Raw genomic sequence first — 15935 nt, 5'->3', positions numbered from 1 at the left:
GCAGCACCCGAGCAATGCCTCTGTGCTGGGGCTGGGAGGGCAGAGCTGAGCTGGGATTCCTATCAGGTATCTGCATTTCAGGGCCCGGTCCTGCCCAGCACGTATCTGTTCTTTGTCCAAATAGTCTAAGATTACAAGGTCAGTGCTGCCCACAGAAGTGCCACAGGGCTGCCAGAATGGATGGATTTGAAGAAGTGAGATTTTTTCCTAAGAGCAGATATCCATTTTCTTTTCTCTCTTTTTTTTTCCCCCTTAACTCACTTTCCTCTCAAGACAACAACACTGGTTTTGAGTTGCTTAAATGAACAGCACTGCTCAACCTGCTCCAAATCCCATGCCAGGCCCAATGTGCTACTTGCTGCTTCACAGCTTGTGCTTTTCCAACCAGAAAGCAGTGCTTTGCTAGAACAGACTCGCTGCCTCCCATATGGACAGCCAGCCTGCCAGGCTTGCTGTATTTTTTAGCCAACACAGCCACAGAGTAAAAGCAAGAAGAAATGCAGCAATGAGACCCAGAGCCTCGGTACCACAGCACACAGGCACCTGGTTCTGCAGGGAAAAATCAGGCTTACATGGGAGATGGCTGCCAGCTCAACTGAGCAACATGGCAAGGTGACACGAGGGAAGAGTCGCAAGAGAGAACTGCCCTGTGCTGTCTGGAAGCTGCTGTGCTCCATGCAGCTGAAGCCCAAGGCACGCACTGCTGGCAGGAGGTGAGAGCCCAGCAGCTCCCCCCTGACCCCCTGCACAAGGGACAAGACTGGAAGGGGGAAATGGACATCACTGCTCATCAACCAAGCCCCAAGCACAACGCTACGCCTGAAAAGGAAGCTCTTGAGAACGGAGGAGATGCCAGCCCAGCATATTCCAAACCCTTGTTCCTTGTGTGCTTTCTCGGAGCTGCAAGCCAGCTCTTGGCACGTGACGTTGGTGTGGTGTGGCAGAAGGCCTGTCCCTGCTGGGACACACTCTGCCCTAAGGAGAAAATTCAAGGCACAGATTGGCTGTGAGACCTCACCTGGGGGCATGCTGGCTCCTGCCACACTGCGACTGGTCCAGCACAACAGCCTGTCCATCTGCAGTGCACAAAAGCAGCTCTCTTCCACCTAATAAAACAATTCAGCTTCTTGAAAACCTTGTTACAAGAGGCAGATCCCTAGCTGGCACTCATGGTGCGGGCTGATGGTGACAGGAGCTGAGGACTGCCACCAGTTCATGGGGAAAGCTGCCCTCCGGCCACACCAGCTCGCTCCTCCTTTCTCTCCTGCTCACCCTGGGGACTCCACACTCTCAGATCAGCAGGGCAGAATCTCTGAATCATTTTATCTGTGGAAGAAGCAGAACCAAAGGCTGCAAGAGATAGGCAGGCAGGTTTGTGACAGCAGCACCGCTCAGTGTAGCAAACATCCTTTTCCTGGCATTTTGTTCTGCACCCAAGTGAATCAGCCTCTGCCTGCCTAATGAAAGAGAGGAAGAAAGTGGAAAATATTTCCTTTGTTTCTCCTGCCTGTGGAGTCCCACCTCCCTATGGAAGGGTTGCAAGCTGCCAGCATTGCTCAGAAAGCATCCCATCACTGGGAATACACCCAGCCCCTGCCCTGCAAGAGCTCCCCGCAGTTGGCCAGCATCTCTTGGGCTGGAAACCACACAACAGCTGGGTTTTCCCTACAAGCTTGCATCCTCCATCCTTTCCGGCTGCATCCTACAAAAGCAAAGGAAGGGAAGCAGCTAGCATCGTCCAGCGCCTTCTCTGCTCACTATGGTCCTACTGCAGTGAAACAATCTCAAGCCCCTCATCAAGGGGGTTCTGAGTCACAAGCAAAGTTCTGCAAGCTCCAACTGGGATGTAACAGTTACAGCAGCTTGTCTCCTCATTACGTAGTGACAGTCACCCTATAAATCAAGCTCTGTCCCCAGCAACACCCACACACACGCCATGCCTACGAGGCTGTGTAAACACATCTGGCAATGCTGCACAGGGCAGAACCCAGCTCCTCTGCAGCAGCCCTGCCTGCAAGAGAAAGGAAGTCGCGCTCGATTTTGTCACTCGGGTTGATAAGGTACCATTTTACACCAATGAGCCTCAATGAGACAGCAGCAAAGCAGGAGCTGCTCTGGTATGCTCGCGAGCTGACTCAAAGGAAGGGTGGAAGAGCTGCTGCTGTGGCTGTCGGCAACCCACCCTCCCCAGCAGCTGAGACACAGCTACAGAAATGAGAGGCCATGACAGCCCACCTGCAAATAGGAAATCTGGGGCAAACGTTCGTTTCCATCCCCTGACCAACCAGTTCAAGACTGGATGCCAAGGGTAAAGGTGCCAACTTCAGAGGCAGAAAGTCACACCTATCCCACCCGTGCAACAAGCAGAAGGCAAACTACAGACAAGCATGCGTTCTGGAAGCTCAATGCTTATCACAACTGAACATCTCTTTCTGCTCAGCTGTTACTCCTTCCTCTCATTTTCACTCCTCATCACCTGGTGTCACTGCTGCTGCCCTCGCTGTGTGCCTCACGGCCTGGTTCTGCTCACAGTCTGTGCCAGTTGATGCCTGGAAGGTGAACAATTGATCTCAGATCAAAGAGCTCAGAGGCAAGCCAACAAATTAGGGGCAGATCAGGCAGATGCATGCAGGCCAAAGAATAAGGTGACCTACAAGTGGTCTCCCCAGCCCATGAGCAGCTGAATGCCTTCTTGTAGAAGCCAGAAAAAAAAAAAGAAAAAAGAAAAAAAAACAAACAAACAAAAACCCTGCACTTTATTAAAGGAAAAAAAAAAGGTAGGTTAGATAACGCCCTCGACGGAAATCCAACTTCCTCCAAATGGACAAGTCCCTCGTTGCAGCACTTCCTTCTCTCTAGAATAACTTCAGCTAGATTGTGTTTCAAGTGTGTCCATTCTGAGCTGCTGAGCTGGTGCCGAGCATCCCCGCAGGAGAAGGAAGCAAAGCTCACGGGAAAGCAGGCTGGCTTCCTCCCAAAGGCCAGGAGGGACTGGTGGGAGCTGAAACTGCAAAGATCCCAGCAGGCAGCTGCCTGCACCACTGCCCACATCTCGATGAAGAAGCTCCCCTTCCCCTCCCCACCGTTTTCCAGAGCAAGATTGTGAAAGAGAAGCAACATTACCACAGCGGAGGGAAACAGCAGCTCACCCTGGTTTTGTAATTGGGGCGTTAACTCTTGAAAGGTTTGTCTCCACTTTGAGACCCGGCAAGTATCTTCAGATGCTACCTCTGCTCCCTCTTTGCAGTGGAGAAAAGAGAACTGGAGCAGAATCTGCACCCAACAAGGTGAAGCATCTACCGAAAGTAAGCCTTGGGAAGCTGCTCTGGTCACAGTGACCCTGGTGCACAGTGAGGAACGACACATGCCAGCTACTCAGCTGTGCCCTACTCTGCAGTGCCCCAGGATCCTGGTGGGAAAACTGCACAGGAAAAGCAGAACTCCAGCACAAAGACTTGCAGAAAAAAGCAAGCAACAGGTGGCTGGCAGGCAGCACTACTCTCCTCCATTTCCACTGCAACACGAGCAAGAGGAGGGAGAAAGGAAGATGAATGTTGTGGCATGGTTTAGCCACAGCTTCCTGCTGACAAACCTCTGGGGCGGGAGGGCGGCCTCCAAGCAAGGAGGCTTCAGCATTTCAGTGGAGGGCAAAGGAAAAAGTCTCTGGGATGGTGCTTCTGCATGCAAACACATCCATGCCCACTGCCAACCTGCACATCTCCTAGCTGTTCTCTGGAAGGAGCCTGTTAAAACCAAGCTTGAGATTTGATTGAAAGAGAAAACTTGTGCCAAAAAAGAGTCTTCAAATAAACAAGAATCTGCAGAAGATGTGGTATCTGCCATCCCTTTGTGGCCCAAGATCCCTGCTGCAGAAACCATTAGGATCTTCTGTGATCACTGCCCCTCACCTGCAGGGGTAATGACAGTGGTAGGAAAAGGAGACAGAAACATGGGAGTTACTGACACTGTGCCAAGAGGAACCCTTCTGTTACAGGCTGGTATGTGATGGACTCCAATCCCAGGAAGATGCACGTGAAGAATCCACTGGCAGGTAAGAAGTTGCTCTCCAGGATGAAATCTTGCTGACAGTTGGACAAAACCATGGCATGGCTTTTATGGCAGCTCTAGCTCAGCATCCGAATCAGCAGTGAGCATGTGCATCCCCTCTGCATTTCTCACTGTTACTCAAGGCAATGATCTGTGTACATCCTGATCTAGCTGAGCACATCCCTGTTCGTTCACTGCAGGGGAGTTGGACTAGATGACCTTTAAAGATCCCTTCCAACACTAAGGATTCTATGTTTCTACTTTCTTCATGACTGCTAAAGAAGGCAACAACACCCGCAAATAACTAAAGGGAGAGACGTATGGAGGGGAGGGGGTTTTCCCCAACCTTCACTGGCACTTGGAAAACCCACAGCCAGAGCAAAGCCCATTGCAGACCTGCCTTCTGATTCACACCTGAAAGTTCTGTCCCCACCTCGGGGACAAATCATGCTTAGATCACTTCACCCACCACCAGCCCAGAAAAACAGATATTTAATACAGCAATGACTAACCCTGAGAAACTCTCACAGATAAACCTCCGGGGATGTTTATTACTCGAATCGAGGTGGCCGTTTCCTCCTGAGAGCTTTGACCCAGCAGCACGGGAGGTCCCCATATAAAGGGGTTCTCTGGTTCCCTTCCTCATCAGCAAAGCTGAATTCAGAGGTTAGGATCTTTTATCAGACCAGAAAACGTTCTGCCTTTCAAAGCCTATGCAGCTAGTGCCCAAGTGTCTGATGGAACTAAGCAGAGCAGCCCTGCTTTAACTCAAGGCTTGAAGCAGGGCCTGGGCAGCAGCAAGCTCCCAGCACTGCCATCACCACAGCAGCACCGGCAGCCCGGACAGTGCAACCCAGCAAGCCAGCTCCGAGGTCATCCTGCTGCCACCCACTCCACTGGGTAACTCTGCACCTAAGGCTTCATTTCCCCAGCAGGGTGGAAATGTAGCTCCCACGCCATGCCCAGGAGCAGGGTGCACTGCAGCTGGAGCAGAGCACAGAGGCACACTCCAGCACCTGCCTGCTGCTCCGCTGCAGTGCAGACGGGGCCTTTGTTCCCCAGAGCTCACTCAGGAGCACGCTCAGGAGCAAGCTCTGTGCTGGCAGCCAGCACGTAAGGCACAGGAAGTTTCTCTGTAATGTGGAGATGACAACCCTGCTTTCCACAACAGGGAGAGAGGCTGTGCCAAGGAGAAAAGTCTCCACCTACACACATCAAACCCACCAAGGCAAAGAGGTGAGACGGTTGGTTGGGGAACCAAGAGGAAGGTGGAGAAATGGGACAAAAAGCACAAGGAGACACAGGGGCAGGTATGCTGCCAAGCAGCAGCACGCAGGAGATAAAAGGGCTGGGGAGGGGCTGGAGAGCCCTTAGAGATAGGGGTGGTTACCAGGAGCTGCTGAGGCGTGATGGAGTTGTCTGTGTAGATGCAGAGCTTCTCCACAGTAAGGGGCATGGTTTCCCGCAGCTTGGAAGCCAGCAGCATGCAGACTGCCCCCAGAAGCTGCAAGTGATTCTTCCGCACAGGGACGGACGACAGGTAGCGATCCACGTAATTCATGGCCAAAGGGAACACCTCCTCTTCACATTTCTGCTCCTCGCACACCTGAGAAAAACCAATTACCAAAAAAAAAAAAAAAATAAGGAAAGAAAAAAAGAAAGAAAAAAAGAACAAAAAGAGAGAAAAGGGAAAAAAAGAAAGAAAAAAAAAAGGAAATTTTAATCAGCACCGGACTCCCCAGATCCTGCCCCACCGCAACTTCAAAGGTTCTGGTCAGGATGGTGTTTCACACCTATCTGCAGAGCTCTGGCAGCACCGCAGTGCAAAGGTGCAAATGAGCTACAGGCGTTAAGTCTACAACTTCCACAATAGCAACAGATTCCACCAAAGCTGTATGCCTTCATTCATTTCTTCCTGCAGAACTTGAATGTGGTTAAAAAGAGCCCAATTGCTTCATTTGCAGCCTTGTAACTTCTGCTGGGGATGCCTGCTGACAGCTGAGCCGCCTCGGAGAGTTGGGACCAAGGGGGAAACTCACACTGCCAGCAGCGCCCAGCTGGAGAGCCGCTTGTGCAGCATCCCCAGCCAGCCCCAAACTTCCCTCAGCCACACTGGCACCACCACCACAAGCAGAACCCCAGGGCTCTCCATCCCAGTCCTTTGCTCTGATCAGTCAGCACCGCAGCACCAGTCACAGCCATACAGATATTGAAGTTTCTCCTCAGGCAGCACTGTGCTTCCCCAGCAGCGACCCTGCATGGGCTGGACGCAGTGCTGGGAGCAGTGCCAGGTGTCACCTACTTTTTGACAGCCTTCTGAGCTCCCCAGCAACAGGCTCCAAAGCAGCGTTTGTCTAACTAACCTTCTCAGAAAGGGAATGGCAGAAACAGGACAATGCTAATAGGAACAAGAACAAACACACTCGCTAAAAGCACCGTGCCCCATCGTTTCTTTCCGATGAAAAGCAGCGGGCTCGATCCGAAGTCATCTGCTTTTTGCAGAATGTTCTTTCTTTCTGTGCTTGCTGACGGCACGCTCCAACCGCCTCACCAAGAGCTCCCCGAGGCGTCCCCCTCTGCAGCGCATCCTACAGAGCCGCATTCGTTTTTCATTTAGGGAAGGAAACGCTAGCGATATTATTTCCCCCTTTTAACGAGGCGTTCTCGGCCCCGCGCAGGACACGCGATCCTCCGCACCGCCATCGCCGCTCAGCCGCCCTCCCTGGGCGCTTTTTGGGGAGCACGGTGCGGTTGGGGCTCCCAGAACGTTATCGGGAGCGCATGGGGCGCACCGCTCGGGGCGATCGCTTCCAGCACAAGCGCTGCCCCCTCGCTCCCCCCCCGTCCCCCACCCCGTACACCGGAGCCGCAGCAGGACGGACACAACGTCCCCGCCGCCCCCCGGGCCGCCCCGCACGCCGCACGAAGGACCGTGCCGAGAGCTGCCCTCCTCCCCGCCTCTCGCCGCCTCCTTCCCGCCGGAGCGGGGACTTGCGGGGAGGGACGACGGGTGCAAGAAAGCGCCGGTGCCAGGGCCAGGAGCTGCGCGCGGAGGCGTAGAGGAGGCGCCGGCGGGGGCCGTACCTCCAGCATCCAGAACGCCAGCATTTTCCGCATGTAGGGCTTGATCTCGCGCTGCACGCATTGGAAATAGGAGACGCGGGGGCTGTAACGCTCCTCCTGGCTCAGCAGGTTCTGCAGCACCCGCCGGTCCCCCAGCAGCTGCGGGTCGCGCCCGGCGCGCGGTACTCGAGCCGCGGGTTCCACGCACAGCAGCTCCATGGGCGCGGGCGCGCAACGCCGGCTCCGCTGCTGCGGCCGCGAGACGCCGGGAGCGGGCGGCGCGCCGGGAGGCGGGGCCTCGGCTCGGCGGGGCGGGGCCTCGGCGCTCGCAGCCAATCGGCGGGCAGCTTCGGCGTAACGCGCCGAAAGCCGGAGGTGGCCACGCCCCCCAAGTGGCGGGGCTCGCGGCGCGCGGCGGGCTGGCAGCACGTGGGGCGGCCGCGGGAGCCGCTGCCATGTTGGGGGGAGGCGGGGAGCGGCCGCCCCCGGGTCTGTCCCGGCCCATCCGGCGGCCGCGTGGCCCCCCCGGGTCCGTTTGGTTTGCAGGAGCTGCTCCCGGTGCCTCGGCGAGGCCGAAGTGCCCGTAAGGGCGAGGGATGTCCAGGCAGGCTCCAAAGGGACGGTCCCTCAGCCCATAAGGAATGCACATCAAGCCCGTCATCACTGTTTCTAACAGTAATTTTTCAGCGTTCAGTCCTATTCCTTCCCCTGCTTTTTGTGGCCAGAGCCTTTCAAGGCTAGGAAAATAATCAGCTGTGTACACAACTCGGAGCCAGTCTGTACTTAGGCTGCTGTCTTCCAAAAGTTACCCTTGCGTTGTGACTGGTGCAGCTCCTCAGCAGATAGCAACCTCAGTGTCTGCAGAGATAAGGCCTTGCAGGGCTCCGCTGTTTTTGCAGAACAATGAACAATAGTTTGGAAATACCTTTGCAAATTGTACCCTGAGCAACTTCTTCAGGAATTTTCAGGGAAGCTGAAGTCTTTCAAATAAGTCTGCAGTGTGCCTTCTGCAGCACAGGGTTTTTGTCCTGGGCTGGTACTTTGTTCAGTCTGCTTGCACCTGGTCCAGCAGTAATTGCTTTGTGGCATGGGAAGTTGAAGGCAGCAGGACACATACCCACCCACATTGCTCCATACAGTTTCTAAGCATCTACAAAAACTGGGATGTCTCAACTTTGCTACTGCACCAGAAAACAGCCTCTAAAACGCACAGCAGATTCTGCAGTTGGGATGTCAAGGTTTGTCTTTGAGTCTGAAAATTAAAAGAATTCAAGCTCTGGAGGTCCATTTTTATGGACGTTCACAAAACCAGCGATGGAGGCAATGTGCCCTCCTGGGATGGTGCTGCAACGCGGCATCTGCTGCAGCAATGGGTTACAGCCACAAATGTCAGAGGTGGGAAACACAACGCACGTCAGCCATGTCTCTCACTCTGCTGGACTGCACGATTCCCTGACATTTCTACCTGTTTCAACCTTTGAAAAGAAGCACCTCGCAGCACGCGCTGCTGAACCACATCTGTGCATGGGGCACTTATTCAAATATAGCATTATATATCGCATTCTGGTGTGCTGAGGAAAGATACACAGAACTGGATGGAGATAAACCCAAATCCAATTCTCAGCAGCAATCTGTCTGCAGTCCTGGGAAGACAATTGCTTGTGCTCCGCAAGGAACAGAATAATGGAGGGCTTTTGGGATGCAGCGTCATCTAAAGAGGGTTCAGGAACATCTCTGAGCAGTTCTGCTGGAGTTATTCTTTAGTATGTATGCCTGTACATACGTTTAGGGTAAGGAACAAAGAACCAAAGGAGCTAGCAGTGAACTGATTTGCCACAACAGCTACTGCCCCCAATAACTCCTTTCTACGGGTGTCATTTTGACACGCTCAGTACGTTTTTGTATTTTCAGCCACCTGAAAAGTCTTTTAATGAAGAATGAACACACAAAGTTAATAAAACAAGACTGAAATCTTTGTTCTCTTTTTCCACACTGAAAATGAAAAACATCTTTTTGATCAGTTTAGAGATTTGCAATACCACTCACGACACTGAACACAAAGGTCACATACATAACATCAGTACATCTCACACGTGGGGATCCCACCTCTGCACTCACACAGACGGCTTTCATTTGCTGACTGATGCCACTGTATCAATTTGCTGTGATGAATGCCCTCAGAATACCACACAGCAGTGATGCAGAGCTGGAGAAAAGAAAGGGTGACAGCAGAATGAATCCGATCAATTCCACCCCTTCCCTGAAAAGAAAAAAAGGGATTTCTGTAGGTGAGGTGAGATTCCCAAATCCCTCTTCCAGTTCATTTTTCTTTCACCCTACAAATAAATCTTCCAGTGGTGTGGGCAAGAAATATTTGAAGAATCCACGGGAGAGGTCTGTGTTGGGCAGCCTGCTGGTTTTCACCTGGGACGACCCCCAGCTCCACTCCCCCGTTCCCTCATTGTGAGCGGCCCCCATTTGTGCAGGGGAAGAGAAGGGCCCCACGTCCCACATTTTTAGTAAAAATAGCAGCTATTTTCTCTAGTCAGGCAAAGGGAAACCACAGCACTGGGTTCTTGGTCCTTCTGGTTTCTGGGCTGTGTCTTTTGAAATTGAAAGTTCCGGGCCCTTTTCCAGACTTCATGGTCTTGCTCCCATATTCCCTGGTGTCTGCAGGGCAGCCCCTCTGGCCGGAGCTCGGCTCTGTGGCAACTGTGGCCCACAGGGCACAGGGGGAGAACGAAGCCAGTTGCATAAGAAAGTTTCCTTCCAGATGATGACTTGGCAAAACCGGTGCCTCTGCAAGCCACATTATCAGACTAGGAAGGCAAATTACAGGCTGAGGGCGTCCCCAGAAGCCTATTGTGTGGGTGTGCAGAGGGGAAAGAGAAAATTCCAGGAAAGCCAAATTTTGGTCACTGCTGCCCGTAGATAGTCAGCTTCCTGGCCCTGGCAACAGACAGCACAGCAGCATTAAAAAAGGAAATTCCTTCAGAGTAAAAATTAAAAAACAGATAGCCTCCAGACTTCCAGGACCTCCAACCAGCAGTGTTGTTCTTTGCTGAATCACAGAGCAGGCTCATTTTCTTGGTATGCTTCGGATGAATTGCGAAGACTGACCAGCAGCTGGGGCTTTTAAAGGGGCGATGCGAATGCAGGGCTGATTCTGGTGGGCATGGCTGGGATGGCCATTGAGAAGGGGCATTTCTGAAAGCTCTTCTCTGCAGGAATTTCCAGCTACATCACTCGGTATCGGTGGAGGATGTAGTTCCAAAGGCTCTCAATGAAGCTGTATTTTTTCCACACTGCTTTCTGATGCATTTAGAGCTGCCTCCCATCCAGTTTTGATCTACCAAGATCTAAGCCATCCTCGTCCTTGGTCATACTGCAACTACAGTGTCAGCAGTGACATCAACACGAAACTGCTCAACATACATCAAACCAAATCCAATGAACAAATAACCATATGATTTGCTATAGGAAATCCCCCAAATAATGAAATGAATAAAATGAAAAGCAGGTACCATTTTGTGCATGAGAGGGGAAGAGCGCAGGCGGTATTTCACCCTTTCTGCTTTAAGGATTTCAAAGCCCCTCAATCTGTTGTATTTCACATCCAGTTTTCCCTAGCAGTGCCCACGAAGACAGGCTGAATTCGCAGGACAGCACTCTGGGGCACAGCATCCTGCTCCTGCAGCCGTTCCCTGGCTCTCCATGCAGGGGAGCTGAGCATTTCCCAGTCCTGCTCCCATGCTTCGACGTGAGACAGCTGCTCCTCCCCATAGCAGCTCTCTCTCTTATCTCATATCTCATTCATTCTTAAAATTCAGGGAGTAAAAAAAAAAGAAAAAAGCTTTCACTGAACCAAAGCGCAGTTGGGAAAATGTAGCGCTGCAGGATTTAACCCAGGGGATGTGTTTCCTAATAGCTTTCCCATTACTGGCAACCACTGCATTCCCTTTCCTCTGACTTGGTCAGACTTTTGAGTACAACTAATTAGTTCAGAGTGATATCATCTGAATACCGACTGTCCGCAGCGCTCTGATACGGCCGGCTCTGGTGTACGCGAGCCTACTGAACAAAGCTCCGTGTTCCTAAGGTCAAAATACAACCTTCCTGTCAGTTTAACTCCCCATATTAGAGCAGCTTTTGCTGTAATTCGGACCAGTCCTCCGTTTAAATGGAAATAAAAGTGCTGAGTTTGTTACATCCATCGCTTCTACACCCACATGCGCCCATTCCTGGCGACAGCAAAGAGGTGCGAGCAGGAACAGAGAGATGCAGTCATACACGAGAACTTCACCAACGAGTCCCTTTTGGCAAATCCGTTAGCAGAAGATTTCCAGATGCAGTCATGGCTTTGGGGCGTCTCCATTTCAGAGCAGCTGGGCCAGATCTGACCCCAGTGGAGTCAGGACAGATTGCCACAGCTAACCATTAAATGCAGCTCCACCTGACTTTCTCCAAAAAGCATTAAAACAAGTCAGTCTTCAACTGTCATTTCAGCAGCTGTTTTCTGCCCCGGTTCCCTTTTCCTAACAAATTCTAAAATTAAGCTCCATTGTCATTGACTCAGGCTCATGGCACACTGAGCAGCCCCAGGTGAATGCTCAGTTTTGCTCCTAAATCAGACATTTCAGAAACCTGCCCAATTCTGCTGGTAAAGATAGAAAGAAAGACTGCAAAAAAAAAAAAAAAAAAAAAAGGCAAAGTTGAAACCAATCAATTTCAGAAAGCTAACAGGGCTTGGAAAGCCCCCACTTGTGATATATTTAGTTAATTTCAGGGGAATATCTGTGGTAGCCAATTATGCAAATTGTTAAAAAATACCACCCTGAAATTTTACACATAAAATATGTATTTTTTCAACCACCCTTCCCGTGCCCATCCTTCCTGCCCTTTTCATTCCCTGCCCTGAGATGATCTTCTTGTCTACGTATGTCTCACGTGCCCTGTTCAGCAGACTGGATGTGTTTGGGTTTTTCTAAGCACGTTGGGTTGCGTGGCATCTCTCATTTGACATGACAGTGCCAGTACCTACGGCCTGTCTGCTAGCGCCAGCTGGAGCCAGCACAACAGCTCCCATCAGCACAGGCAGAATTTGCCATGGGCTGCACTGCAGAAAGGGAAGTGATGAGGCAGGGGACTGGCCCAGCTGGAATACAGCAGGGAGAAGGGAAGACTCTGGAGATCTGCACTCAGCGCTGCATACTGCAGCCAGGTATGCCACAGGACTGCCACGGCTGCTCCCTGAGTTCTTGCCCACGGCCACTCTTCCCAGAACTGCAGGGCGGGCAGCAGAGCACAGCAGCAAGGCCACAGCCAGCACTGCGAGGCAGCACAGCGGGCTGGCGGTCAGGAGGGCTGGGTTTAACTCGGACGGCCAGGTGGAGAAGGGGCACGTCTCTGCACAAGGCTGGATGGGACACTGGTCCTCATTCCCCTTTAGACAAGCAGAGGATAACAGCAGCATCACACTGCTGCTCCAGTGAGGGGTGCAGGCTGGGCCTGAGCAGACTGAGCTCTCCCGCTGCAGAGATTCCGCAGTGCCAGTGACGGGAGGACAGGAATGTCATCAGAGCTGAGCCTGTGCCAGGTCCGAGTCCTTGGAGGGAGGCAGGACAGGACAATGTGTGTGTGGGCCTAGGAGTGTTTAGGGGAAAGAAAGAAACAGATTGATACTCCCTGACTTCCCCACTCGCAGCGCACCTGGCTCGCTGCTCCCTTCCAGCACTGCCTGAGCACACCCTACAAGAGCTCTGAACTGGAGGCAGACCTTGCAGGCAAGCCTTTACTGTGAGCCTGCTGGCTGCCCTCGCTTCACACCCTGCTGTAACTGAAAGGAAACATCCTGCACCAACGCCGCCTCGCTCAGAGGGCAGTGGGCACTGAGCAGTGCTGCTCCCAGCCCATGTCTGTGCATGGCAGATCCCCGGCCCTGCAGCCCCAGGGGCAGCCCCAGAGCCCCCTGTCTCTGCAGCCAAACTGCTTTGGCACACAGTAGGTCAATGCATTTAGGACAGAATGCGTCCCCTCCACCTGGGCAGTGAGGAACACGTGCAGCAGTTCAGATGGCAGCCAGGAAAGGAAAACTTTGAGGACCTACAAGGCACAACGATTAATTACGGGCAAAGGCAAAATGTCAGACCTATGTGTTAGCAAATGGAAATCAGATACAATCCACACTGCAGCACAGGGCATCTCTTGGAAGTCTCTTCTGCTGAGTATCAGTGTGCTCATCAACACTTCTCCCAGGGGCACAGATGTCACCGTGTTTCTTGTGACTGCCACATCCCGGTACCTCCACACATCTCAGCAGATAGAAAAAGATCAACTTCACTGAGATGCTAATATCCATCATAACATATGGATGCATTTCTCCCGGCACTTCTGCTAGTTGTATATTATCTACATATGCTCCTGCATTCGTATCATCAATAATTACTGACATTAACAACATGCTAATGAGACACACTCTGTGAGTGAATACACATCACTGAGCAAGGAGCACTTCTGCTGTATTTAGGCAGATCTCTGGTGGAGCAATTCAAGCAACAGCCTGACACATTAACCATTTCTTCCAACACCAACCTGCTGCTCCATGCTTGCTCTGAGCCCTGCAGCACAGCATCACAGCCCTGCCTCCCCTAGCACTACAGCAGTGAGGTGAGAGAAGATACTTTTGCCTCCTGAGCCACTGAAATGGTAAGCTGAAATCAATAGTGGTTTATGTGACTGTGCTGGGCTGGAAAAATTGATACTGTGCCCTGTTCAACTATTCCTATAGCAGCCACCCAGTCAGACCTGCTGCCCTCCTGCTCCGTGTGTGCAGAAACACGCAGGGGATGGGAATGAGAGGTACTGCCACGCCAGCGTCAGGCTCCTATAGGGATATTGCCTGCAGCAATTAAAACGCCAACTTCCTTCCCACTGTCAACTGACAAACAGGCTCCTGCAATCAGGCATGAGTGCTTCTGAGCTTATTTTTGTAGCTCTTCAGCATTCTTTACGCAGCGAGGTGGCAGACCATGTCCTCAAAACAAGCATTAACGTTAGGACAGCAAGCAGCCTGCTGTGGGCACATGGATGGGAGCAGAGGACCTGAAAGCAGGCTGGGTGTGCTCCCACACAGCGATCAGCCCACAGTATCCGTGTCACACTGAAGAACCCACAACTGCTGCCAGTGTTTTGAAACTGTCCCCCATCAGCAGCTGGGGAAGGAGAGATGATGGGATGGCAGTGCTTAGACTGCAAAGGAGTGCAGGAGCATCCTCACCTACGGGGGAAACTGGGGCAAGGAGCACCAAAAGGATTTGCTCGGTGCTCCTGGCAGACAAGGCCACCTGGAGAGGGAGCCCACAGTTCCCAGCAGAAGCCAGGGCTCAGAGCTCTCTCCACCACAGTCAAACATGTTGCAGGGACAACATCAGTGCTGAGCTCCTCTCAGACACATTCTTATGTGCTTGGTGCCATAGACACAGCTCTCTTGCCCCAGGCACTGATCTTTATGGCACTCACTTGCACATATTTTCCACTGCTCTGTGATGCAGGGCTATAAACTCCTCTCTGGATGATTTCCCATAGCCTGGCAAACAAAGGGACCTTGCAAATGGTGTTGGCTCCTCATTACCTCCTCAGTGGGGAGACTCCCTGCCCAGGACCACTGTGCCAGTCCCAGAGCAGGCTCTAAGCAATGGCAAGTGCAGAACTGCTGACTAGCCCATGTCACAGCTGCTGATTATCTGCAACAGCTCAGAACTGGCACCACGGAGTACAATGCTTGCCAGGCCTACCAGAAACTTACGACGATAAAAACTTCTTCAAATATGCACTCCAAAGCCCACTGCAAGCAGCAGAAAAACGCTGGCCCAGCAGCTTTAGATGCACAAACAGGAGATGCTGGTTTGGACTCAGACTTTCTTCTCTGGCATTTTGGACCAGTCTGGTCCCCTGACCAACCTGAACTTAACACGAGCCTTGAAGGAAGTAAAGGAGAGAGACCCTTACCACCCAGCACAGCAGGGCAAGCAGGAGAGAATGGCGTGGGCAGAGAGCTGCAGGCAGCCGGTGAAAGATGCCTCTGGAGGACTGAGCAAAGCAAGGAAACTGAAATGCACTGTTCTGCTTGTTCCGTGACAAATGTGTGCAGCTCAGCTGGCAAGGGGACAGGAGGAAATGGTGCCGTCATATTCAGCCAAGGAACTTTTGCTTCCCAGGCTGAGCTCTGAGCAGCTCATGTGATGGAAAGCAGAGGGACTTGTTTCTCCTCCCACCTGAGCTCCAACCGCTTCTTGCATTCAGGTAAGGCAAACGTCAAATTGGCACATGATTTTGACTTCTCACCCTAAATCAAGACAGAAACTGGTAAGATGCATGCATGGATGCTAGGAAAGCCAGAAAGGGAAAGAAAATGGAGGGCAAGGAAGCAGGGGGGAAAGTTAGATCAAGGGCTGCATTTTCTGAGGCACTCAGCAGCCAACAAATCTTTTTGTTCTCAAGGCAATGGCAGAAGAACAGAGTCTGGATTACCCTTGGAGGCAGCTGAGCCTTTTTTTCTAAAGCTGCCCCTCCCATTCCACATCTAAGATGAAGATTTCACACAGACGAGAGCTGTTTGATTTAAAGGCGTAATCCTGTGGTCACCACTGCAGCGCACGGCTCTGGTTATCTGAACAGAGACTTTGAGAGTCATGGCCTGCCCTGAGGTTGCCACCTGGGAACATGTGCCAGGCCCAGCATGCTGGGAGGTGACCTGGGAACCCTCCTGCAGGATCCAGCCTCTCGGCTATGTGGTCTTGCCCTGCTTGGAAGCTGACAGTCCTTGC

General features: G+C 52.2%; 1 protein-coding gene across 3 annotated transcripts in view; it reads right to left on the bottom strand.

Moving 5' to 3' along the window:
- The window catches only part of CCND3 (cyclin D3), a 37866-nt gene that overhangs the window by 5295 nt on the left and 16636 nt on the right, over nt 1-15935 (bottom strand). For 2 of the 3 annotated variants that reach the window (XM_042833545.1, XM_042833544.1), the window contains exon 2: nt 5438-5653. In XM_042833545.1, coding sequence (XP_042689479.1) covers nt 5438-5608 — 171 coding nt within the window. In that variant the 5' untranslated portion in view covers nt 5609-5653. Of the gene's footprint in view, nt 1-5437; nt 5654-7131; nt 7330-15935 lie in introns of those variants that run through there. The other variant, XM_042833543.1, reaches the window with a different exon arrangement.

Source organism: Centrocercus urophasianus, unplaced genomic scaffold (assembly GCF_019232065.1).
Source record: "Centrocercus urophasianus isolate 14NV4802_14NV808 unplaced genomic scaffold, USGS_Curo_1.0 seq_42, whole genome shotgun sequence".
In the NCBI taxonomy this organism is placed as follows: Eukaryota; Metazoa; Chordata; class Aves; order Galliformes; family Phasianidae; genus Centrocercus; species Centrocercus urophasianus.
Note: the sequence above shows the minus strand (reverse complement) of the source record. Positions and strands in the feature narration are given on the sequence as shown.